Below are 23,958 nucleotides of genomic sequence, written 5' to 3'. Positions count from 1 at the left end.
GTCCCTGCTTGAAATCAATAATCACAGGTCTATTTTCAAGCCATGTGTTAGTGTGTGGCTGTGGTACGTCTTGATTCGCTCAAGGGACTCAACGCTCCGAAGCTCCCCTGGCTACATACCGAGGGTTCAAAGCTTGGCGGGAGTTAACTCGGGAGAAGGGTGAATTGTGTTTCCGGAACGGGAATCATTTGCATAAGTGGTGCGGCGCGGCGGTTGTCGAAGGGCGGCGGCACTAAGTGGCTGGTAACAGTGGCGGTGTGTACGGCGGGAGACATTAAATTAGACGTACACACACGCACACGGAACACCTGCTTGCCTGGCCTATATTAAAATCTACATAATTACATCAAACAGCAAATGATGTCCCGGAAAATAATAACTGCCGATTTCAATTAAGAGATAATGAGTCACTTTGATAATTATCAGGCCAGTGAGTAATGGCCTTCACGTTACAGTCAAAAGTACTCGTGCACAAAATAATTAGCCTTGGAGTCCGTTCCCTCACTTCCCGTGTGTGAGTGTGTGTGTGTGCGTGTGTGTGTGTGTGCAGCAGGGCGTGGAAGCAGACATTACTGGTGTGTTAACTCAATGAAGCACCAACGCTCTTGTTTCTACCAGACTCCGGAAGGATCCTTGCCCCAGCGCCTCCCAATTCCACTTCAGTCCCCGTTCCCTTTCTCTCTCATTTCCTTTCGTTCGCTGCTTTAACTTTGCCGCTTATCATTTTACCTCTATATTATTCTTCCTTTTCATCCCATTTTGTTTCTGCTACTGTTTTTGTGTTACTCATTGCGGCACTCGCCTTGCACTCAACAATACAACATGCCGCCTCTTCTTCCTCTTCTTCGCCCTGTTTATCACCTAATCCTCTTCTCCTCAAGCGCCTTCGCTCGCCTCGCCTCGCAGCCTCTCCCTCCCTTTCTTTAATCCTCTCCCGCCCTCACTCTTCCAGTCTCTCGTAATTATGCTGTTTACTTTCTTCTGCCCCGTGACGGAGTGGGAGAAGAGGGTCGTTCACGCCGGATTACAGACTTTAATCACCTTGCCGAGCGTACCCAAAGCGGACAGATGGACTGACAGACAGGCAGACGGGCAGTAGATGTGCTTGTTCCGAATTAAGTTTCTTACTCTTTCCTCGGGTAATTAATCGTCAAGCTAAACAATGCACGTCATCTCCACCATCTCTAACACCAGCACCTCACCTTCAAGACCAGAGGGAGTGAGGAAAGAGGGAAAATACACGAAAACAACGAAAACATACTCCATTATTCTCACGCACACAAAAAAAAAAACTACATCCCATCATTCAAATAAACAAAACCGCATATTTATTTATTTTTTCTTACTGATGAATGACAAACAGTCCCGTCTACCGCCCCCCTTCCTGTCTCTCCCTCTTCTCCCCGCCTCCCTCTCAAAAAAAAAATAAATAAAAAAAAAGGACAAAACTGCGTAAAATGCCACTCCCTACCTCCCCCCACCTCAAAGGGAGTGAGAGAGTAAGTTAATGAAGCAACACGTGAAGCAACACCACAGAAAAACGACAAGGCGAATTACGATTTTCCACTGCAAATTGGTGGTGTCAGTAATGTCAACAGTAATATCACGACAATCTTCCCAGGCCAGCTATATCGGCCCGCGTCCCTACTATCGGGAAATGGAGGAGGAAATTTGTTATTGGGAGAATTTGCCAATATAGCCGACTACGATGCCTATTTCTGGTGTTTGGGAGAGCAGAAAGGGGGGAGCCCAACGGGGAGGAAAGGCTCTGCAAGATTTGGAATAGGAGTTGTTGTTTGGGGAGAATATGTAGGAAGGGAGGCTGCGAGGACAGAAGCTAGAGAAATGGCGCTGAGGGGAGGTAGGAGAGGGGCGGGGGAAATGGGTATTGAAGAGCAAAGGCTATGAAAGGGAATGGAAACGGGGGGAGGTGGGAAGAACGGAGCGTCTTTGGTTTGGTACTAAGGAGAGAGGGCGTCTGGAAGGGGAGAGGATGGGAAGCGACGGGTTGTGGCTGCGATGGGGAGGATGGAGGGAGAAACGCGAAGGTGGAGGGAACATTAATTTTAGGGGATCGAATTGAGAAAAGGGGATGAGTGCTTTAGAGAAGGAAAGATGAGATAAAAAGAGACTGGAGTGGAGGAAATGGTAGATGTGATAAGAGAAAGTAATACCAGATAAAGAGAGATGTAAAGGAGTAGAATAGACGAAGAGGAGGGAGAATTAAGGAGATAGCGATGCAAGAGGATGGAATGCACTACCTCTTGTCTTCCGCTCGACTTGTTCGCCTAATTAAAAATACTTTGCTACTAGATCAAGGGGAGGAAGAATACTGCTAAACACGAAGCCAAACTCCCTTCTGCTGATAAACAACACGAGTGGCCCCCCCCCCCGAAGAAAATGGAAGTAGAACACACACACACACACACACACACACACAAAGATCTGTTCACCTAAACACGACTAAAATTACACAAAGTACATTTCGACAGACACACGACACCTGCTCATGCCAACATTTCCACATATCGGCGTCACACTTTATCTCTGCCATGTTTGCGAGCTACATTTCGGCTTTCCAACCTTACTTCGATGAGGTAGGATCAGTGGCGTGGCAGCAGCGTCGGGTATATACTCCACCAGCGCTACTCGACCAGCCATCATGAGTTAGGCGATGGAGGGGGACCTACGTAAGGCAAACACCAAAGCTCAGGCAAGTGGCGGCTGCGAGTGGAGCGCATACACAGCTTTGACCGAGAAGTTACGTGGCTTCAGAGTTGAGGAGTTTAGAGCCTGAAGATTTAGTTACGATGTGATTGAGAGAGAGAGAGAGAGAGAGAGAGAGAGAGAGAGAGAGAGAGAGAGAGAGAGTAGGTGGTTATATGTCCCCAATTAACTGAATGATGCAATGCCATTCATGTGATTTAAACGGTTGATCAAATCCTTGCATACCATTGAGAAGGGAGGTCTGTACAAAGGTCAAGCTACCCCTGTCCCTGTACACTTAACCCTCTGGCAAAAGGCGTTGTGCCATTCAAACTATCTAGTGTTTGTAGATATAAACTGATCACTAAAACAAGTGTCCTTACCAATCAAATTAATGATAGTTACATCTTCATAAAATAGTCCGGTGAGTCTAGAATATAAATTTCAAAGATCCCAGACAGCAAAAGGAGTGATGGTGTCATTTAAATATGCTAGTGCCTGTAGGTATAATTTGATCAATAGGAACATCACAGAAGTAACAAGTACCTTTACCAATTATGTCTTGATAAACAGAGTAGTTTTGAAAGATCCCAGACAGAAGTGGTGTCATTCAAACATTCTAGTCTGTAGTTGTAATTTGCGGAGTAAACTTGTCTACAGGATATCACTAAAGTAGTAAGTGTCCTTACCAATCAAACTAATTGAGGTTATGTCCTTTTTTTCACAGCTTTCATTAATAGAAATAAAATGACAAGGTATAATAAGTAAGACATGTGGAAATCACAGACAGAACATTTATTATAGGTATAACAAAGAAAAAAAAAATGTTTGGCATCTGAAGCTTTTTGGCCATTGAAGAAAGAGGAAGTAAAATATCAGGGAGAAAAAAAATCTAGATATAATTACCTGAAATGTGACTTAAATATTAATGCTAATTTGAACTTACATGGCTGACTGTGGGTTGTCTGTTGGCAGCAAGTTGAAATTTACAAATAAAAATACTGATGAATATTAACACCCAGCAATCACATAAAAAAAAAAAAAAAAAAAAAAAAAAAAGTCAAATAAAGAATTTCCTTTATGAAATTTTTGGACTTTCCACTCAAAACTGCATTAGCTGCAATATTACATAAACACTAATTCACTACCAATTAACTATTAATAATTTTTAAATGAGAGAGAGAGAGAGAGAGAGAGAGAGAGAGAGAGAGAGAGAGAGAGAGAGAGAGAGAGAGAGAGAGAGAGAGAGAGAGAGAGAGAGAGAGAGAGAGAGAGAGAGAGAGAGAGAGAGAGAGAGAGAGAGATGGAATAAACAAATTAAAATAGCTGAAGACAAGACATTTCACTGGTGACTTCATAAATTCCATCCCATCACAGCTTACCCAGTTCCATCCACAGGTTATTCAGGGTTCAACTACTCCCACCAAAGTGTAGTTTCTTAGGTCACAACATACAAAAATGACCTAATTGCTAAATTAATACCTATACAACACATACCTTATGATCATTTCCACACACAGTATATCAATAAATCAAAAATAAAAAAATAAATAAATAAAAAAAATAAAAAATTACTTTGGTTTTCTTACCACAACAACACTCATAATCAAAAGCAAACTTCAGAAAATCTTCAAAAATATAACTTTTTATGTTGATTCATTACACTTTGCCTTATTTCACTTGTCAAGTTCCCTCATGTTGGGAATGAAAGCTGAGGTGCATTAAAGAGAGACCCATAACAGCTATCAGTGAATCACAGGACAGTAAATGTGTCAAATGGAGATAGGACTTTCCAGTAAACCTTGCTCCACGAAGAGGTAAAAAATCAATGAGCTTATAAAAAGGTAAACGAAGGTGTTCCCACTCCATGTAGCACGTCACCAAACACCTGCTGAGACCAGCCGACAGACCTTTACTGGAAGATGGCTGTCATGAGCCTGTGCTTTTCTTGGATATACGCATCAATCTTGGAGTTAGGTCTGGAAAGTACCGGAAATCTGATCAATTCAACAAAGCCTAGATGAAAAGAACACTGAATCCTTTTGAACTGATTAAACAACAAACCTACTGATCCTCCCCATGTCCCCTCTGCTTCCTTTCTTGTCTCAGTAACACACAGTGAAGGTACAGCCTGAACTCTAAAGGCATCTCTAACTTTTAACACTACACTACAAACAATACAAACATATACACACTCTTACTAACAGGATTATACTCAGTCAAAATTATGGTCCCCATCTGGTAAGAGAACCATAAAAGTTCCCAGGCTTGGCTATATTTTTAATTTGGACCCAAGCTAATGTGACAATATTCTCTAGATTTCTTTATAATAACTTTGGCAATATTTCAGTCTTAGATCTAATTTCTAATGTGGAACATTATCTCACCTCTAAACCTTACCTTTTCCTCATCAAAACCCAGGTGTCTGTAACCAATGACCCTTTCTATTATGTCTTACTTTTTTGTCCTTAATTTCAATCCAAGGCTGGCTGTTGCATCTATGTACACATCTATGTAAAATTCTCCAACTATTGACTTCCATAGTGAATACATTTTCACCCATTTCCCTATAACTATTCTGATTTTCCCAAGGATGACTATTGCTTCTCTGTCATCTCTCTGTGTTTGGAACAGCAAACTTTTTGGTAGAATACCTAAAAAACTAAATTTCTTTATCTATTCATTTAACACAGCCTTCCAAACAACTATTCTCTTTCTCCAGCGTCACTCAACTTTCCTCTTCCTCTACAACATAATTGGACTGTACTTCACAAAAATCTCAGCTAGAAATTTCTTCTCTTGCTAAAACAGCTTCCATCAAGTTAGGTTTCCTGTGCCAACTCTGCCAATACTTTTCCTCCTCCTAGTTGCTTACTCTTCATAAGGACCTTATCTAGCCACATATGGAGTACTGCTCCCATATGTGAAGAGGCTCAATTCACATATCCCTTCTAAGAAAGTTTCATCAAAAACTTTTAGTCTTATTCATTCTCCTCTAGCAGACTGCCTTGATTCTCTCAGTCACTTTCAAAATGTTGCTTCACATACTATTTCCTACACTGTTACTTCCATAGCTACTGCTATTCTGAACTTGCTAATTGCATGCCTTCCCCACTCCTGCAGCATCACAGCATAACTTTCTACTTACTCTCAGTCTTGCATTCCTATTCTGTCCACCTTACCAGGTGGACAGAATAGGATCTTTGTTCTTTTATCCCTTTCACTGGTGAACTCTGGAACTTTCTTCCCGTTTCTGTATTTTCTCCTGCCTATGACTTGAACCATTTCAAAACAAGAGTATCACAACACCTCATAAGCTTTTCTTTTGCATATTCTATTTTTTTCTTTTCTGGATGCAGCATTGAGTGTTTTTTAATCCATTTTGAGAAAAAAAAAAAAAAAAAAATGTCCATCTCTAACCCTGTTTCCTCATTCCCTCCATTTCAAAGACATATAAATATTGTAATGTACAACCAGCCTGAATACTGAATGGTGCTACCAATTCTACATCTCCGAACTCACCTGGAAAGGAACAGTTGCAGGGCATTCTTGGTGTGGTCTGGAAAGGCAGAGTGCTTCACAATGGCTGCCAGGGTGAGGAGGCAGCCCCGCAGGTCCCACTCCAGCTTGAACTTTTTATCCTGGAGGAGAAAGGAAGATTAGTTATGACTGTTTTGCATGGCTACAAGAAAATCTAAATTCTGTTAATCATTGCAAAGGCAAATTTCCAAGTGACGGATATAAAATAAAGTAAGATGTTAGCAAAGTAGAAACTACATAACAACTAACTTTTGTATTTTCTTAACTTTTTACAAAACTAAACTTTACCTTCAGCTATACATACATAAAACTAATGAAAGAAATATTAAAGAAGGAAAAGCATGGCTAACATCATCATAAAACACTATATTGCCAATATATACAACTGGATTGGCAACAAACACATTTTGTGACAATGTTGCCCATACTTTTCCAGCTGAGACTCCTGTTCCCCATGAGTAGACATGTATCAGAAGTACCAAAGAATACAAGTATTCAAAAAAATATAATCATTATCAAAGTAAACAAGAAACTTACAAATCCCTATCACTGTGGTCTCACCTCACACTTGATGAGACCAAGGTGGATGAGCAGGGAGTTGGTGGCAACAGAGGAGAGATCATCCTTTGGTTCTTCAGCAAAGACCGCCTGGGCAAGCTGGTCAGTAGCAGTCTTTACAGCCTCTTGTACCTGACAGCAAAGATGCAGTGAAGAGACATCAGTTTTTGTGTCCTCTTACTACAAGGTTAATTTTCTTCCAATGGTAGAAAATTTACAAAGGATTTATGTTCCCTGAAAACTTTTTTAAAAATTGTAAATCTAGAAATAAGGATTATCATTAAGTCTAAATTTGTCATTTAATGCATGTTCAATATTTATATATTTTTTTAGATTTTCTATATAAATGTTAATCAATAATTTATAAACAAGGCCAATGGAAAAATTCCATACTTCAAAGTGCATATTGCAAGAAACATTTCTATTTACAGTACACTTTATACACCAGAACATATCAAAACCATTACCCAGAAACCCATGTACTCTTGGATTTATTACAAATATTCATGCTTACCCCTAATAGCCATTTACGACTGGTACGAGAAATTCACATTATCACCAAAACTTACTCCTGTGACATATCTGAGGTTGTATGTCCAGTATCTTCCATATCTACCTGTTTGTTATTGGAGGTGGCAAGGGAGGCAGTGCGCATCATGAGACCAAAGCAGTGAAAGATGAACTCCTCCTGAGACCCTTTAGACAGCTGCCTTGCCTCCTCCACCAGCTGTGAGGGACCAGAATTTCCTAGACCCAAGAGGCGTGCTGCTGTTGGCTGTGCCCTGAACTCAGCTGCTGTGGCCTGAAACATACATAATAATTAAGAGTGTAATGCTTTAATCAAATAAATGAATCCATGAATAGAAGACTACTGACCAAGATCCATGATTCACCAGGACCAAAAGTAAAGACAAGATTCATGATTCTCCAGGACATAAAGTAAAGATCAAGGCCTCACCTTGACTGGCTGGATTACTGCATCTGCCCGCTTCAAGGGACTCACACCAGATGGCTCCAATTCTTGAACATCTTCCTCCTCCTCTTCCTCCTCATCATCATCACTATCCTCTTCCTCATCTGAGTCCTCATCCTCACTGGCAGTGTTCTCATCATTCTCCAGAGTCTCCAGGGAGTCAAGGCGCCCAATGTCTTGCAGAACAATAACAATGTTCTCCCGTCCTTCCGCCCCTAAAACAAGGAAGACTCCTGAAACACTGAAAACTACATAGCCAACCTTGAAGACATATTCATGCAAAGAATCTGAAGTGGATTTTGGATGACCCCAGATTTCAGCCGGGCTCAAGTAAGGATTAATGAATGTGTTTGGATGTCATATCTTGGACTTAGACTGGAGAAAGGCATAAACCAGCAAGTTAAGCATGCCAGAAATATATCCAGTGTTTTATGAAGAAACATTGTGTTCTAGTCCCATGAAGTTCTTGTCAATCTTTAGCTTCAAGTATGTCTATGAAAATTAACATATTAGAAGCAAGCATGACAAATGGCAAAAGACATACATATTATATTTCAAGGTAATAGTTCCCATTTGCAATACTTGACTTACAACAGTTAGTACGGAAAATCCAAGACAAGGTTAGGATCCATACCAAGTCACACTAATCTAGTCTGCTTAGTGTGACACAATGAGGATGGTTACTTCCTATAACTTCTTAACTCTACTAGAGAAAATATGCAAATCACACCACTTACCAAACTGATTGCTATCCAAGTTGAGAACCTTCAGGTTGTCTTTATTGACCATAGCGTTGGCCACCGATAGACCTCCATTCACTCCTATCTCATTGCTGTCCAAACGCAGCTCCTGTAGATCATTGTTAGACCTTTAAAATCATATGTAATAACAAGAGCGTTTATCAAAATATAATTACCTGGGAAAATAATCAGCACACTAGAAACTTGGAAATATTCTTAAATATCTCCTCAAAACAGAGGTGAAGGCATGATTATATTTCACTTCCCAGAATATAAGAAGTAAGCCAACCTGCAGCTTGGTATGGGTGTCTGTCAGGGCATCAGCAATGTACTTGGCACCTGCTGTCTTCAACAGACAATCACCAAAGTCAATAACCTCTAGATTCTGCATGGTGGGCAACTTTTCTGCCATGGCCTTTGCTCCCTTAGGGGTGAAGGTGCTGCAGTGAGTAAAAGAAGGCCATTTAATCCACTCACTCCTCATATGGTTCTAAAAAAGTAATGGGCTGAGTAGCAGCATTTAATAAGTCAACATATTATCTTTAAGGCCATTCACAGGAGACATAACACAGCTGGAAGTGGAGGATTGTGTTACTCAGGTCAGTGAATGGCAACAGTCAGGTCTGCACTCCAAACCCCTTAAAAGAAATAAATAAATATATAAATAAATAAAGAAAGAAAGAATGGCCCTGTTGCCCTATACTGAATTGCTGAGAGATGACAGGGAAAATGCAGACAACACAGCCTTTCATATGGAGAATTGCAGGATTGTGTTGCACAAAGTAGAAAAAAAAGGAATAAAGTGGTGCAAACAATAACTAGCTTGACAAAGTGGAAGAGAAAGTTTCAGCATATTTTTTTCATCAACATGAAAATAAAAATTAGATGGACTTTAAAAACACTTAATTAACCATTTTATGATTTTATGATGAAAACTAAGCCATGTATTTCTGAATAAAATACTAACTGTTGTGGCCAATGGAAGCAGCACCCATGCACCTGCTCACACCAGCAGACTACGGAATGACCATTTTGAACTGAGCGTTTAGGCATTGTCCTTTCCGGGGATTCCCTGACCTGTGGCACTGCCACACTTATACCAAGACACACCTTGTCAGGTATTTCCTACCTCAAAATTAAATGGTGTTGTAGTATATATACACTGATGTTCTAAAAAAGGTAAGTTAGTATAATATGTTTTTTTATGATACTAAAACTGTTTTTTTTTGCAAACACCAAAATACTTGGCAACATTTCCTCCAGGCATCATCACATCTCCATGGGTGATAAGTGAGGTCACATAGTCAGAGTGACCATGTTAATCCACGGTCACTTCCTCTCGCCCTGCCAACCAGGATGGAAGCTACCTCTCCTGCTCTTTCTCTCATCACTTCCACAGCCAAGAAAAGGGCTTACTTACTCAGTAAATAAGTATTTTTTGGAAGAAAAGGCTAATAGGGGATCATTACGTGGCCCCTGAAGAACTGTTGCCCGAACAGCAAAAGCCCCCAACACGCCTTGACTTTTACCTTGATGGCGGTGTGGAGAAAAAAGTCATAACTAAAGAATAAAAATATAACATCCTAGTTTAAGGGAAATATATCTAAAAGGAAACCTATCAAATTTACAATGGAGAGAGAGAGAGAGAGAGAGAGAGAGAGAGAGAGAGAGAGAGAGAGAGAGAGAGAGAGAGAGAGAGAGAGAGAGAGAGAGAGAGAGAGAGAGAGAGAGAGAGAGAGAGAGAGAGAGAGAGAGAGAGAGAGAGAGAGAGAGAGAGAGAGAGAGAGAGAGAGAGAGAGAGAGAGAGAGAGAGAGAGAGAGGAGAGAGAGAGAGAGAGAGAGGTGGTGTGTGAGGAGTGAGGCTGTTAGCAACACATAGGTTCTAATCTGATAATTGCCCAGTACAAGGTTTGGCAGTGTCGCAGGCTGGGGAATCCCCAGAAAGGACAACGCCTAAACGCTCAATTCAGAATGGTCAGACCATAGTACTGGTGTGAGAGTCCATCACCTGTCCCTATTGTGGTTTTTAGCTCTGCCATGAACAGACCGCAATGCTGAGGCCCTTATCGTTGATGACTCTTAAGGGATAAGGCTTTCTACAGACCCACCAAACCCATTGTTACTGGTGCCACACAGCCATCATTAGTGAAACATGGAAAAAAGAAACACAAAATCTGTCTCACTTGTCATTAAGGTTGATTATCCTTAGGTCAGGGTTCATACTGAAGGCAGAAGCAAGAGCTGCTATGCCCACATGGAATATGCCGTTCTGGGGCATGGCTACATGCTCCAGGGTGCCCACTGCTTTGAAGAACTTGGCAAACATCTCTGCACCCTCATTCTCAAGCCTGTTACGTCCTGAGATGAACACCTGGCTCAGCAATGGAAACGTGTTAAAAAGAACACGAGGGATGAAAACAAATTACCTAACATAGGTTCACAGCCTTTCATCAAGGATTTGAAAACCAAAATTCTTTACATGTCTTCTGCACAAAACCCACATTTGGTACCAAAAATGACACTAAAGATGAGTTATGTCCATTTGTAATATACATAAATGTTATTAATACTGATTACCACTATAACTATAAAGCTACTACAATTTAAAAGTACCACTTCAAAAATGCAGATAGGGGTACATAAGGGAATCTTAAAATACCTCAAAATATCTAAAGGCCCTTGGAACACAGAACCAGTTGTATTAACATGGAGCCAAGGTAGTCAATATACTGCAACTTGAACAAACAGGATGAACCAAACCGATCACATGAAAAAAACTCAGAATGACACTTAACAACTAAAAAATAAAAAAAAAAGGACATCTGGAAAACTCGGACACCTTACCTTCAGCTTGAGAGGAGTGTTGGCAGCCTTGGCATTCTCCACCAGCTTCAGGAGGGACTGAGCCAGCATGGTACCACCCTTGATGCCCAGCCCATTGTTGTCCAGACGTAGCTCCTGAAGGTATTGAAAATTGAAGGTACTCTCGTTGATCAAAACTACTCTAATAATCCAATTATTTTTTCTAATATATTATGAAAATTACAAGGTAACCTGATTTCACGAGGATTCTTGGAAGTTGAGAAGTATTTGTACTGTTTTTTTTTTTACTGAGAGGAATTTACCAAAGACAATTTCAGAATATTCCATCAAGTTTGATCACAACAGAAGTTCATGACAGGATAATTCAGTCATACCATTTCTATCATAGTAAAACACATCCTATTAATGTTGAGGTACATGAGACAGAGAGCACCAAAAAGGAAGTGTCAGGTAATAAGTTCATCACATGCCAATATATTCTCTAGTTTTCTATTTCTAATCTTTCTTATATGACATATTAACCCCTTCACACCCAGGCGGCTGACGGTCACCCATGCGTCCCAAACCACCCACCCCCAAGACTTAGGCTCATCCAAAAATATTTAAGAAATATGCATGTAAATGCTAGAAAAGTGTTATTAATCCACTATTTCCACTTAAAAATGAGCAATATGGTATAAACATAGTGATATATTATAATGTATAAGAAATAATAATGGCAATGGTAATGATGATAAAAAATCATTGTAATAGGATAAAGATGGTGGTGAAAATAAAAGTACTAGGAATATAAGTACATAAGAACATAAGAACATAAGAAATAAGGGAAGCTGCAAGAAGCGACCAGGCTTACACGTGGCAGTCCCTGCATGAAACACACCTACCTATTTCCATCTGTTATCCCCATCCATAAACTTGTCTAATCTTCTCTTAAAGCTCTCTAGTGCCCTAGTTGTAGTGGTAGTGGTGGTGGTAGTAGTAGTAGTAGTAGTAGTAGTAGTAGTAGTAGTAGTAGTAGTAGTAGTAGTAGTAGTAGTAGTAGTAGTAGTAGTAGTAGTAGTAGTAGTAGTAGTAGTAGTAGTAGTAGTGGCACCTGTCCCTCATCAGGTCCAAAAATGGTTCAATTCTGGTTGACAGTACATTTTTCTTGACAGTGGCAGCAGATGAAAATCTCAAGAATTTGAGAATGGTGAGAAACCTATTCCTACTTATCACTTCCTTTGTAAAAACTCATGGGCCTCCAAAAACTGCATTGTGTGACCAATACATATGCATATTGGGTAGTTATACCACTCCCATGGCTATCAATAACCCAAAGAATACATGCATGTCATCTGCTGTTACTGGTTTCCACTTTAGCCCATGTACTTTTTTCTTTGTTGGATTTTCAGCAAAATAAACATTAGCTCTCTTATTAGCCCATGAACACAATTTAGAAATCACATAGCCATTTATAAAATGACTAAAAGCATCTCCAGGAATATGGAAAGTAAGGGCTGGAATAGGGCAGCACCATCGGTGAAGCCGGGCAGTGCACGTGGCTGTGTCAGCAAAGATGCTGACAAGAAACTGCCACCCACTGTCTTCAACAGGATCAACATCCTGCCATAATTCACTATCATTAAGCTCCAGTTCACTGTCACTACTCTCATCTTCACTCACTTTCTGGCACATATGATGTATCAGAGTCTGAATCACCCCTGTCCAACATGGCTGTAAATTACTAAAAACTATCACAAAATATAGCAAAAATAAGTTTCCAATAATGGCAAGGCAATGAGAAGACACAAAATTACGTCCTTTTGTATCGATCGCCTAAGGCAAAATGGGCATGGAGAGGCACTTCCAGCCAGTAATATTTTATGATGGACAGTCATGTCATATATAAGCAAATTGATTGGCTGATGGGCATGGCTTATTTTTATTCGCAGCAGTAGGCTATACAAGGCTCATAGACTGCATACAGGATAAAAAACCACTCTGCAATATGTATGGGCATCACATGACGTATATGTATACGTCATGGTGTTTGGTACAGAGTGTGTCTGTGACGTAAAGGTGTACGTCATGGGCGTGAAGGGGTTAAGAAGCAAAGACCCTTTTCGCTCTGCACTCTCTTCTTCCTGTAAATTCTAAGAAGTTTTCTACATCCATACTCTCAAATGCTTGGGTGTTTTATCTTGACAACTTTTAAAAATCTAATGGAAGCTATTAGTAATTTTCATGACATAAGTGACAGTTTGGCAAGAATTCTGAACCATAAATAGCAAAAAACAACTATAAGAACCAGACCACTCATGCATGGCCCTTGAATAATCCTTGTAAGAGAAAGCATTTGAACTCAAGCCCAAATGCTAACCAACCTCAAGCGAATAACAGACAGGGGAAGACATGAAGTCCACCATGCCTTCCACACCCACTGGTCCAAGGGCATTGTGGCTCAGGTCCAGTTCCTTCAGCTTTGCTCCAGCCCTCACCAGTCCCGAAAATAGGTGCCTCTGGGGAATAAAATACAAGATAAGGAAGCTGTTTGAAACTCACAGACTAATACAGATACACAAAGCAATACCTATAACTATGCTCTACATCAACTCCAAACTTTTTTAAGTCCAATGATGTTAGCAATGATATATCAGTCAGTGTATGGGGAGGAGATTCTCAACACTAAAGGTAATTTTGATAGGCATGCAATTAATTCACAAGCAACACCCAGCTGAGCTCTCACATACCAGGGCATCGGGTATTTCTGACTTGAGGCGGCCCGTGAAAAGGTCCTTCCAGTGGGCTCGCTCAAACTCAGGATGGGCAGCCAAGGCATCCCCAATGACCCGAGCAGCCTCCACCCCCAGCGTATTGCCATCCAGGGCCAGGCAGTGGAGGTCGGACGCAGCAAGTATGGCGTCAACCACTGGCTGGGCTGCAGACAGGACATATTAATTTTAAAAACACAAAAAGTCTCTATCACTATAAGTTAGGTTAGGATAAGCAAGTGTTAATTATAGTAATAAATATATGCACAAATCACTAGTTTATGAAGATAAGAAGTGGACATTAAAAAGGAAACTCATGATCTGTGAGAGAAACAAACAGAAGAATAATTAAAAATGGAAAAAAAGGAAGTTACCAGAATAAAATAATTTCAGTCACTAAGTTGAGACAAGTGTATTTCATGAAATCTATCTTTGTTGATACAAATATCATTAGATGCAGTATCATTAGCTCCATTTCTACAAGCAGCAATCTATTTCAAGATTTTCATCAATAGCAGGTACATCACCAATGGCAGGGGCAGTTTTAAGGTGTAACAGCTACTGATTCTATGTGAAGTAGGTTAGGTTGTTGAGGTAGGTCAGGAAATATGTAACATGTTGTGTTGATTCATACCAAGTCATCCCTGGATTGGTGGGTGTCATGACAGATAAGGAATCAATAGGTGATACTCCACCCACTTCTTTGTTAGTCGATGATCATTTTCACCAATGAATTTAATTATTTCCATTGAATGTGCAATGATAAAAACTAAGTAATAAAATAATAAAGATGGCAGTAGAGAGTTACATGTATCTTATCAGTGTCACATAAATGCCAAAGTTCTTAACAGAAAAAGAAATTCTAATCTGTATATCAGTGATTCACAAAGTACATGACACCGCAGTGATTATCACCAAGGTGCACTGCTTGAGTTTCTTATATAGGTGTGTGTTCTTAAATTTGTGCCTTTTAGTAGGTCTGCACTACATTGACTACTGGGTTAGTGCTAATCTAACTATTGGGGGAAGGCATCATCCACCTGGGTGGGATACCCCTGCCAACATTCAATATTATGGTTATTTCTTATTTTGCTGACTCAGTTCAACTTTCAAAATGCTCAGAATGATGAGACGTGATGAACCTGGAAAAGGTTTTTAGTGTCTGGAGGATACAACTTACTAAAATAAAATTCCAGACCTTAACTCCTTTACAGGGAATGTAGGTTTTTTGTGTGGAAAAATACAGTGAGACCTTTCCAAAACTTAATACAAACAAACATCACAACCTCTTAACCCTAACCATCCCATCAATTGCAAGGCATTAGCTTCTTGGCTGTGCTAGTCAAACTACCTTCCTTCAGTCTTCATCACAAAACAATGAAAGGTTTTTCAAAACTAAATATAACCAAACTCTGTAACTATCCTATACTGCGATACAATTGGTGCCAGGATGAGGCAGTCCCAGCAGACAATCTTCCATATAATTTTCTGCTATTATTCAGTAAAGCTTCCTAATAATTCATCAGGTATATAATGCAGATATAACATTCTGAATTTTCTAGGGTGCTGCGGAGGAGGCTCGCCAGCACAGCAACACGGGTGATAGCACACATCACCACATGGCACACACCACCACCGTATTGCAACACACTGTACATCAGTATTGACTCATGCTGGGTTCTTCCTCACACCCAGTTAGTTACTGCAATTCCTGCAGCAACTAACTGTCACGGTGCCCATAACGTGCCCACAAATAGTAGAATATCCAAAAAACATTGAAGTAATAACATCTTCCACCTTGTGTTTACGTTGTCCTGCACTGTTCACAATCATAATAAACACTCGCTACCACCTTAAATGAGCCGCATGTGAATATGCACCCGAGCTTACCGTCCTCTGCGGTGTCCCATTTGTGGTTTTTCCCTGAGAAGCTGAGTGTGGTAGCCATGGTGAGCGGGAGCACCTACGTGACGCCAAAACATTCAAACTCACTGTGGTCGCCGCCGCGAGTCTCAGGGGGTCTGCTCTTCAAGGTTTCCAAGGGCCTTAGTCTATGCAGTAATCTCTTTTATATACATTAATGCATATACTTTAATCCATCGTGTTGCACTGAAAGATACGTCAATGTATAGATGATTGAAAGGATAAATGTAAGAACCGTTCCGGGTGCAACACGGTCCCTTCGTGTTGAAAGTTTTGATCTCAGGTTTATCACCAGGGAAGCTTAATTGTTTATCACCTAGCCTTTATCTACTCTTTTATATTCGTTTATCAGTTATGATATCTAATTGTTTTATAAAAACTTCAACTTTAACTTCAGCGTTAAGGCTCCATTACATATATAATAGTTTCCTTAGTACATGGAGGATTAAAAAATAATATAGTTTTCTTATGTATAAGTCATATTACGTGGCGTAGCTTTTCGTTGCTACAGTTATGATAGTATTACTATAAGTTGTAGAAGAAGAAGAAGAAGAAGAAGAAGAAGAAGTAGCAGTAGTAGTAGTAGTAGTAGTAGTATAAGAAGTAGTAGTAGTAGTAGTAGTAGTAGTTGCAACATCAGCAGCAAAGAAGGCTGTGTCCGTCTGGATCGCTCTATCGAGTATAGTCTATATCTACTCAGTGTTTGTCTATCTGCCTAGCCCATGCAAACCAGCAGCAGTAAACATGGAGCGCTGACCAGCGGTTCTAGGAATGTTCACAAGATCAAGGTCACGGCAGGGCTCACACAGTGGTATGCCATATCCTCACGAATATATTAAATAGTTAAGTTCCTCCCACGAATGAGATTATTACACTGCAATGAACGGTATAATTATTTCCTTCGCTACATTGAACATAACGGTATGTAATGAATTCGTAAAACGCACAAAAACAGGACTACTGGGTTTGTTTATAAGGATATTAACATCCTCATCAACATATTTTTTTTCTTCCCATTCTTAAAATTTTCTAATAAATCATCTCAAGTAAATTCCAAAGCACCTTTTCAAGTTACATTAAGAACATGGTAATGACGGTCAAGAGGCTAAGTGGCTAATACTGAGAACATTCAGCACAAGAAATGAGAGATGTATGCTAACATTGTGAAGAAGTCTAGCGATGCCTAAACTTATCAACTATGGAATCCATTAAGCATTGGAGAGATAGAAGAGATCGAAGCAATACAAAAAAAATTTCACCAGCAAAAGTTAACACTTAAATAGACTACTGGGAGCGCCTCAAAGCCCTGAATCTCTTCTCCCTGCAACGGCGCAAAGAACGTTGTATAATGGAAAATACATGAGAAGCAGGTACAGCCCGGTAATATAAACAAGCAACCACCTGTCAAGAGGCAGAACATGTTTCATAAAGAGATATAACACAAATAATAGCAAGCTCTAGACCAGCATTTCCCAACCTGGGGGGAAGTTTCCTCCTAGGATTCCAAGGGGAATGGGTATTACGGAGAGGGAGGGGGGAAGGAGAAGCAGCCCGGGCCAGGCGAGGAGGCTGCCCATGGGAGGGGGGAGGAAGAGGCAGCCCGGGCCAGGTAAGGAGGCTGACCGTGGGAGTGGGGATGGGGGTGGGAGAGGCAGCCCGGGCCAGGAGGCTGCCCAGAGGAGGGGGAAGTGAGAGGCAGCCCGGGCCAGGAGGCAGTCCGGGTGTGGGGGAGGGAAGGGGGAGAGAAATCTGTCCGTGTATATCTACCTGTCTGTTTGTCTGTCTGTCTGTGATTCTAATCTTCTATCTTCTATCTCTAGTCTATCCATCTTATTAGTGCAAGAGTTGACCAGGTCCATCGGCGCCAGAGTTCAAGTAAACCTCGTTATTCGTATTACTCTTCTTCAGATTAGAAATCAGGATTATTTTTATTTTACTGATGCGAATAATTGCAAGGAAAAAAACATCACTTGACCAGAAAGAGAGAGAGAGAGAGATAGAGATAGATAGATAGATAGATAGATAGAGAGAGAGAGAGAGAGAGAGAGAGAGAGAGAGAGAGAGAGAGAGAGAGAGAGAGAGTGTGTACCAATCTGTGCCGCGGACTTACGCCTCTTTTTATTCACTGTTATATGTTGTGCCTTGACCCTTGGCAGCACCACTAATCCCACCACCACCGTCACAACGTCTCCTAAATTCCTCACTCTTTAGGACGCGATGAAATGTGGGTCAGCCTTTGTCATGAGGAATAAGCAGGATCTCTCTCTCTCTCTCTCTCTCTCTCTCTCTCTCTCTCTCTCTCTCTCTCTCTCTCTCTCTCTCTCTGGGACAACAGGTAATCATATGAGGCAGTCAGAGAGAGAGAGAGAGAGAGAGAGAGAGAGAGAGAGAGAGAGAGAGAGAGAGAGAGAGAGCGCAACTATCTGAAAGGCGCGTTACGTAACCCATGATACAAGAGGCTACCCGGACGCCTGAGCTGCGCAAGGTTACGTCCTTCAGGTGATTTCATAAAGTGCGTATTACTGTTACAATTTGACAGGCTGCGACCGATCCCTTGTCATGTGGTTTACCAAGGAAGATTAAGCTCGTCTTTATTCCTTGGGTTCGATCGATTAGACAGATTTATGGATGACGATGATAGGTGAAAAATGGGTACAGGGACTGCCACGTGTAGGCCTAATGGTTTCTTGCAGCTTCCTCTGTTTTCTTATGTTATCATGGTCTTCTGTTCTCGAGGGTATTCCGGTATGTCAGAGCAGCGTGAAACGGTATGCACATTTGTTGAAGGCAAAAGGGAAAAGCCAGATATGAAGAAGTTCTTGCTAAGTTAACCCGTTGCCCAAAGAAAGGTCGTTGTAATTGAGAATGTGAAGCATGACCTAAAGGTCGAGAAGATTCATGCCTATGAATTTGCGAATTCAGATTTGTCTACAAAGTACAGCTGACGTTGCATTCAGTGAAAAATAAATACATTCAGTTAAGTAAAATAAAAACAAGTGAATTGCACAAAAGAAATATAATGGAACCCAGCTAACAGTTTTGAAATTAGCACCGTGTGAGGCGCATTCTAATACTTCCGTGAATGGTTCAGTGAACTGAGTTGTACGTAGTGTACTTCTCTATAGCTTGCTCGGAAGCCGGTAAAAATAAGAGGAGAAATGTACCCTCGATGACAACCTTGACCCTTATTTTAAAACGTTAGGGCGGGCCCTCATCGCGAGCGGTTGTGAGCTGCCCAAGGCAAAGCACGCCTTTACTGTGCTCTGTCGTTGTATACACTGTTCCCAAGGACTACTTATATAACTGTAGGAGTATGGCGTGTAGAGGCCACTGCCGCTGAGTGACTTGCTGACGGCTCAGAGAAACATCTTCTTCCTATTATAGTACTGCCTTAGACTTTAGTTACTGTTTAGAGCAATTCTTCGTAAAATCCATTCAGTAAGAAGTCTTGGGTATAAGTAAGCATCAACAGTAAGTCCTACAGAGAACGACATTCTTCACATTGTGCAGTCACCTACACTACGTAGACTAACAGCCGTAGAGTACACATTTTTCTTCAAAATGTTAGGTATTTTCTTTTATACTCTAGCTAGTGTAGTATAATTCAAACAAGCAGCTTAGTTAAGACCTACAAATCGGCTGCTTTTTCAAAATCCCAGGTATTTTCTTATATTTAGCCGTATGCGGACCGGCCTCTTGCGGGCGATTCATGCTTACGTCTCTAATAACAGTCTGAGGACGTGATCTTCACCAAGGCCGCTGACATTCGCTTTCACTAAAAGAACGATGATAACGAAGCAGATGCCAGCAAGTCGCAAGATTTTTCAGAGTCCTTTGGTTGCCTTGGAATCTATTTACTGTATACAGTTAACATTAGTACTGCTATACGTATGTATTTCATTGCAGTCTTGTTTTATTTAGAGGGCGTAAGAGGCACCTGTAACGTTACCACACTGAAACGACAATACCAGGAAGAGGATGAAGAGGGAGAAAAGGTGGGAGGGAGGGAGAGGAGGAGGAAGGGGGGAGAGGAGGAGGAGGAAAGGGGAGAGAGGAAGATAGCCTCGCTTCTGAGGCTTCTCAGTTCTCAGTGCCTTGGAGACTCCCGTGACGTGTGGTATTCGTGACGCCTCGCTCCTTCCTCCACTCTGTCATCACCAGGAGTAAGGAATAAGTTTGCGTTTTGAACGTTTTATTCGTGAACTGTTATCCATGTGCCGCAGAAAGTGTTTAGCATGAAATATCTTAAGCTCCATCAACATTTCAGAATTTAGTGTTCTCTGCAATGACAGTTTCTTGTTTTGCATTGAGGGGATGAGATTTCACTCACCATACTTGTGCCCTCGCGTTTGCTTTCATACGATTTTCAGTGCGAGAAAAGATGCTCTTCTGAAGAATGGACTGCGTTTATTTAGCTTGCTGGACACAGTGTTTATGTTCAGTACGTCGAATTATCACTGCAGTGTGTCAGATCAGATCAAGTTCACTTTTTATTATTCGATTGAGACTATTATGAAGAAAGTGGAACAATGTCCAAGTCCCCAAACACTCGGAAATGACTTGCAAATATATTAACCTTCACCTTTCTCTTTCTTTGGGTTTTTTCTCTAATGAATTCTCAAAAATAAAATAGAATAAAATAAAATGAATAAAATTATAATAATAAAATAAAATAAAATAAAGAAAAAAACAAGTTTGCCTACATTCGGCCTGTTCCTAAAAAGAGTGACCGTTCTAATCCCTCAAACTACCATCCTATTGCTTTAATTTCCTGCCTATCTAAAGTTTTTGAGTCTATCCTCAACAGGAAGATTCTTAAACATAATATTACTTCACAACCTTCTATCTGATCGACAGTATGGGTTCCGTCAAGGCCACTCTACTGGTGATCTTCTGGCTTTCCTTACTGAGTCTTAGAGATTTTGGTGAAACTTTTGCTGTTGCCTTGGACACATCAAAAGCTTTTGATAGTCTGGCACAAAGCTTTGATTTCCAAACTACCCTCCTACGGCTTCTGTCCTTCTCTCTGTAACTTCATCTCAAGTTTCCTTTCTGACCGTTATATTGCTGCTGTGGTAGACGGTCACTGTTCTTGTAAATTTATTAACAGTGGTGTTCCTCAGGGTTCTGTCCTGTTACCCACTCTCTTCTTATTATTCGTCAATTACCTTCTAAACCAAACTTCTTGTCCTATCCACTCCTACGCTGATGATACCACCCTGCACTTTTCCACGTCTTTTCATACACGTCCAACCCATCAGGAAGTAAACATTTCACGCAGGGAAGCCACAGAACGCCTGACTTCTGATCTTTCTAAAATATCTGATTGGGGCAGAGCAAATTTGGTATTGTTCAATGCCTCAAAAACTCAATTCCTCCATCTATCAACTCGCCACAACCTTCCAGACAACTATCCCTTCTTCTTAAATGACACTCAACTGTCCCCCTCTCCTACAATGAACATCCTCGGTCTGTCCTTTATTTATAATCTAAACTGGAAACTTGACATCTTATCTCTAGCTAAAACAGCTTTTATGAAGTTAAGTGTTCTGAGACGTCTCCGCCAGTTTCTCTCACCCCCCAGCTGCTAACTCTGTACAAGGGCCTTATCCGTCCAAGTATGGAGTATGCTTCACATGTCTGGGGAGGTTCCACTCATAGCGCTCTTCTAGACAGGGTGGAATCAAAAGCTTTTCGTCTCATCAACTCATTTCCTCTAACTGACTATCTTCAGCCTCTCTTTCATCGCCGCAATGTTGCATCTCTAGCTGTCTTCTATCGCTATTTTCACGCTAATTGCTCTTCTGATCTTGCTAACTGCATGCCTCCCCTCCTCCCGCGGCCTCACTGCACAAGACTCTCTTCTTTCTCTCACCTCTATTCTGTCCACCTCTCTAATGCAAGAGTTAACTAGTATTTTCAATCATTCATCCCTTTCTCTGGTAAACTTTGAAACTCCCTGCCTGCTTCTGTATTTCCACCTTCCTATGACGTGAATTCCTTCAAGAGGGAGGTTTCAAGACACTTATCCTTCAATTTTTGACTACCGCTTTGGACCCTGTTCTGAGACTGGCATCTCAGTGGGCTTTTTTCTTTTTTCTTGGACTTTTGTTGCCCTTGGCCAGTGTCCTTCCTACATAAAAAAAAAAAAAAAAAGAAGAAGAAAAAAAACCGGTCAGGTCAGCCCGTGCGGCATCACGCACGGCAGGTGGAGGTGTTAGGTCGCGGAAGTCTGGTATTCTATGAATTAATGAGAATGTGATCTTGATCTCTGCCACGTACCGGCGCGTGGTGAGGCGCCACCCATCGGTGCTGCAGATAGTAGCTCTGGATGCACTTAATCTTGAGATTCAGGCACAAACAAAACACACCTGTGCATGTGGTGATGAATTGCCATTGCCGAGCCAGAGCGCTCCCGTGGCATAGTGGAGGAGTGTCCAGGGATATTTTCGCTGTCTTGGTGCTGGGGCAGGAAAGCGAAGTGAGTCACTCTCTAATAACACTTTCTTCCGCCAGTGCCCGAGACGCAGGAGCCACAGAAGACCCCGCAGTCTCTCGTAACCGAGAACCTTCTGCGGGCGACGCTGAAGGCGGACAAGGGTGATGACGCTGAATTTCTTTCCTATGAGGTGAAGGACTTCACTAGTAAAGGCGACAACTACGCCTGTGTCGTCACCAGTGCACTCGTCCGCTACCGCCAAGGGGACCAGAAAGAGAAGGAGGTATCTTACGTGGCCAAGTGTAATCCCTGCCGGAAACAAGAAATGTTTGATTCATTTACCAATATGGCTTTCATTAAAGAAGCGGCCTTCTACTACAATATTGTGCCGCTGATCAACGCAGAGCTTGAAGCCATGGGGCAGGAGCCGCTGCGCTTGCCGGCCTGCTACGTGAACCACTCAGTGGAGGGCGAGCAGGTCCTCATGATGAGGGACCTGAGAACTGATGGCTTTAAGATGTTCGACCGCAAGAAGGGCATGGATAAGGCACACACCACACTGGTAATACGCGAACTGGCACGTTTGCACGCCGCTTCCGTCATCGCGCAAGACAAAATGTCTGAGCCCATTGAGGACACCCATGACTTCCTCCTGATGGACTTTGACACTGTCGAGATTCCCGGTGGAGACAAAATGTTTGAAATGGTGTTTGCCTCTAACTTGACTAACGGGGCGAAAATGGCGGAGAAGATCGGTGGCTATGAGAAGGTGGCGGAGTGGTTGAACAGCAAGTCCAAGGAAGGCATGGCCATGTTTATTGACTGCATCAGGACCAAGAATGAGCCATTCAACGTGCTGTGCCACGGCGACTGCTGGAACAACAACATTCTCTTCAAGTATGTGTGTGTGTGTGTGTGTGTGTGTGTGTGTGTGTGTGTGTGTGTGTGTGTGTGTGTGTGTGTGTGTGTGTGTGTGTGTGTGTGTGTGTCCGTCCGTCCTTGGGCATGCTCTCTCTCTCTCTCTCTCTCTCTCTCTCTCTCTCTCTCTCTCTCTCTCTCTCTCTCTCTCTCTCTCTCTCTCTCTCTCTCTCTTTCCTTGAGATAAAAAAAACTTCACTTTTGAAATGCAACTATTATTATATTACTAAAGTCGCAAATGTACACACACACACACACACACACACACACACACACACACACACACACACACACACACACACACACACAGCCATTTACGTTCGTTTTACTTCCTGCAGGTACGACGAGACAGGTAAGCCCATAGACGTGCGCCTTATCGACCTTCAAATCTGCCGCAAGGCCTCCCCAGCCACGGACCTCAACTACTTTATGTACACGAGTCTCAACGGACCTGAAAGAAAGGAGAACCTGCAAGCGTTCCTCGAAATCTACTACGACACCTTCAGCCAGGTACTCTCAGGGGCTGGAAAGGCGATGCCCTTCAATCTTGAGGAATTGAAGAAGGAATATCACAGGTTGAACCTCTTC

General features: G+C 41.7%; 2 protein-coding genes across 2 annotated transcripts in view; one reads left to right on the top strand and one right to left on the bottom strand.

Annotated features, from left to right (window-relative positions):
• Nucleotides 1-3,486: 3,486 nt before the first annotated feature.
• LOC135115861 (ran GTPase-activating protein 1-like) lies at nucleotides 3,487-16,274 on the bottom strand. The gene is made up of 12 exons (XM_064032899.1): nucleotides 15,981-16,274; nucleotides 14,070-14,257; nucleotides 13,704-13,838; nucleotides 11,362-11,475; nucleotides 10,701-10,888; nucleotides 8,807-8,957; nucleotides 8,515-8,626; nucleotides 7,763-7,992; nucleotides 7,421-7,606; nucleotides 6,808-6,936; nucleotides 6,229-6,347; nucleotides 3,487-4,685 (listed from the first exon to the last, which is right to left on the bottom strand). The coding sequence occupies exons 1-12, from the start codon at nucleotides 16,036-16,038 to the stop codon at nucleotides 4,619-4,621; spliced, it is 1,677 nt and encodes a 558-aa protein (XP_063888969.1). The 5' UTR covers nucleotides 16,039-16,274; the 3' UTR covers nucleotides 3,487-4,618.
• Nucleotides 16,275-20,089: 3,815 nt separating this feature from the next.
• Nucleotides 20,090-23,958, top strand: part of LOC135115860 (uncharacterized) — a 6,591-nt gene continuing 2,722 nt past the window's right edge. The window contains exons 1-3 of the mRNA XM_064032898.1: nucleotides 20,090-20,176; nucleotides 22,530-23,349; nucleotides 23,709-23,958. The exon at nucleotides 23,709-23,958 is cut by the window's right edge and continues 2,722 nt beyond it. Coding sequence (XP_063888968.1) covers nucleotide 20,176; nucleotides 22,530-23,349; nucleotides 23,709-23,958 — 1,071 coding nt within the window. The 5' untranslated portion in view covers nucleotides 20,090-20,175. The remainder of the gene's footprint in view (nucleotides 20,177-22,529; nucleotides 23,350-23,708) is intronic.

Source organism: Scylla paramamosain, chromosome 30 (genome assembly GCF_035594125.1).
Source record: "Scylla paramamosain isolate STU-SP2022 chromosome 30, ASM3559412v1, whole genome shotgun sequence".
NCBI lineage: Eukaryota > Metazoa > Arthropoda > Malacostraca > Decapoda > Portunidae > Scylla > Scylla paramamosain.
This window is presented reverse-complemented; position numbering and strand designations above follow the sequence as displayed.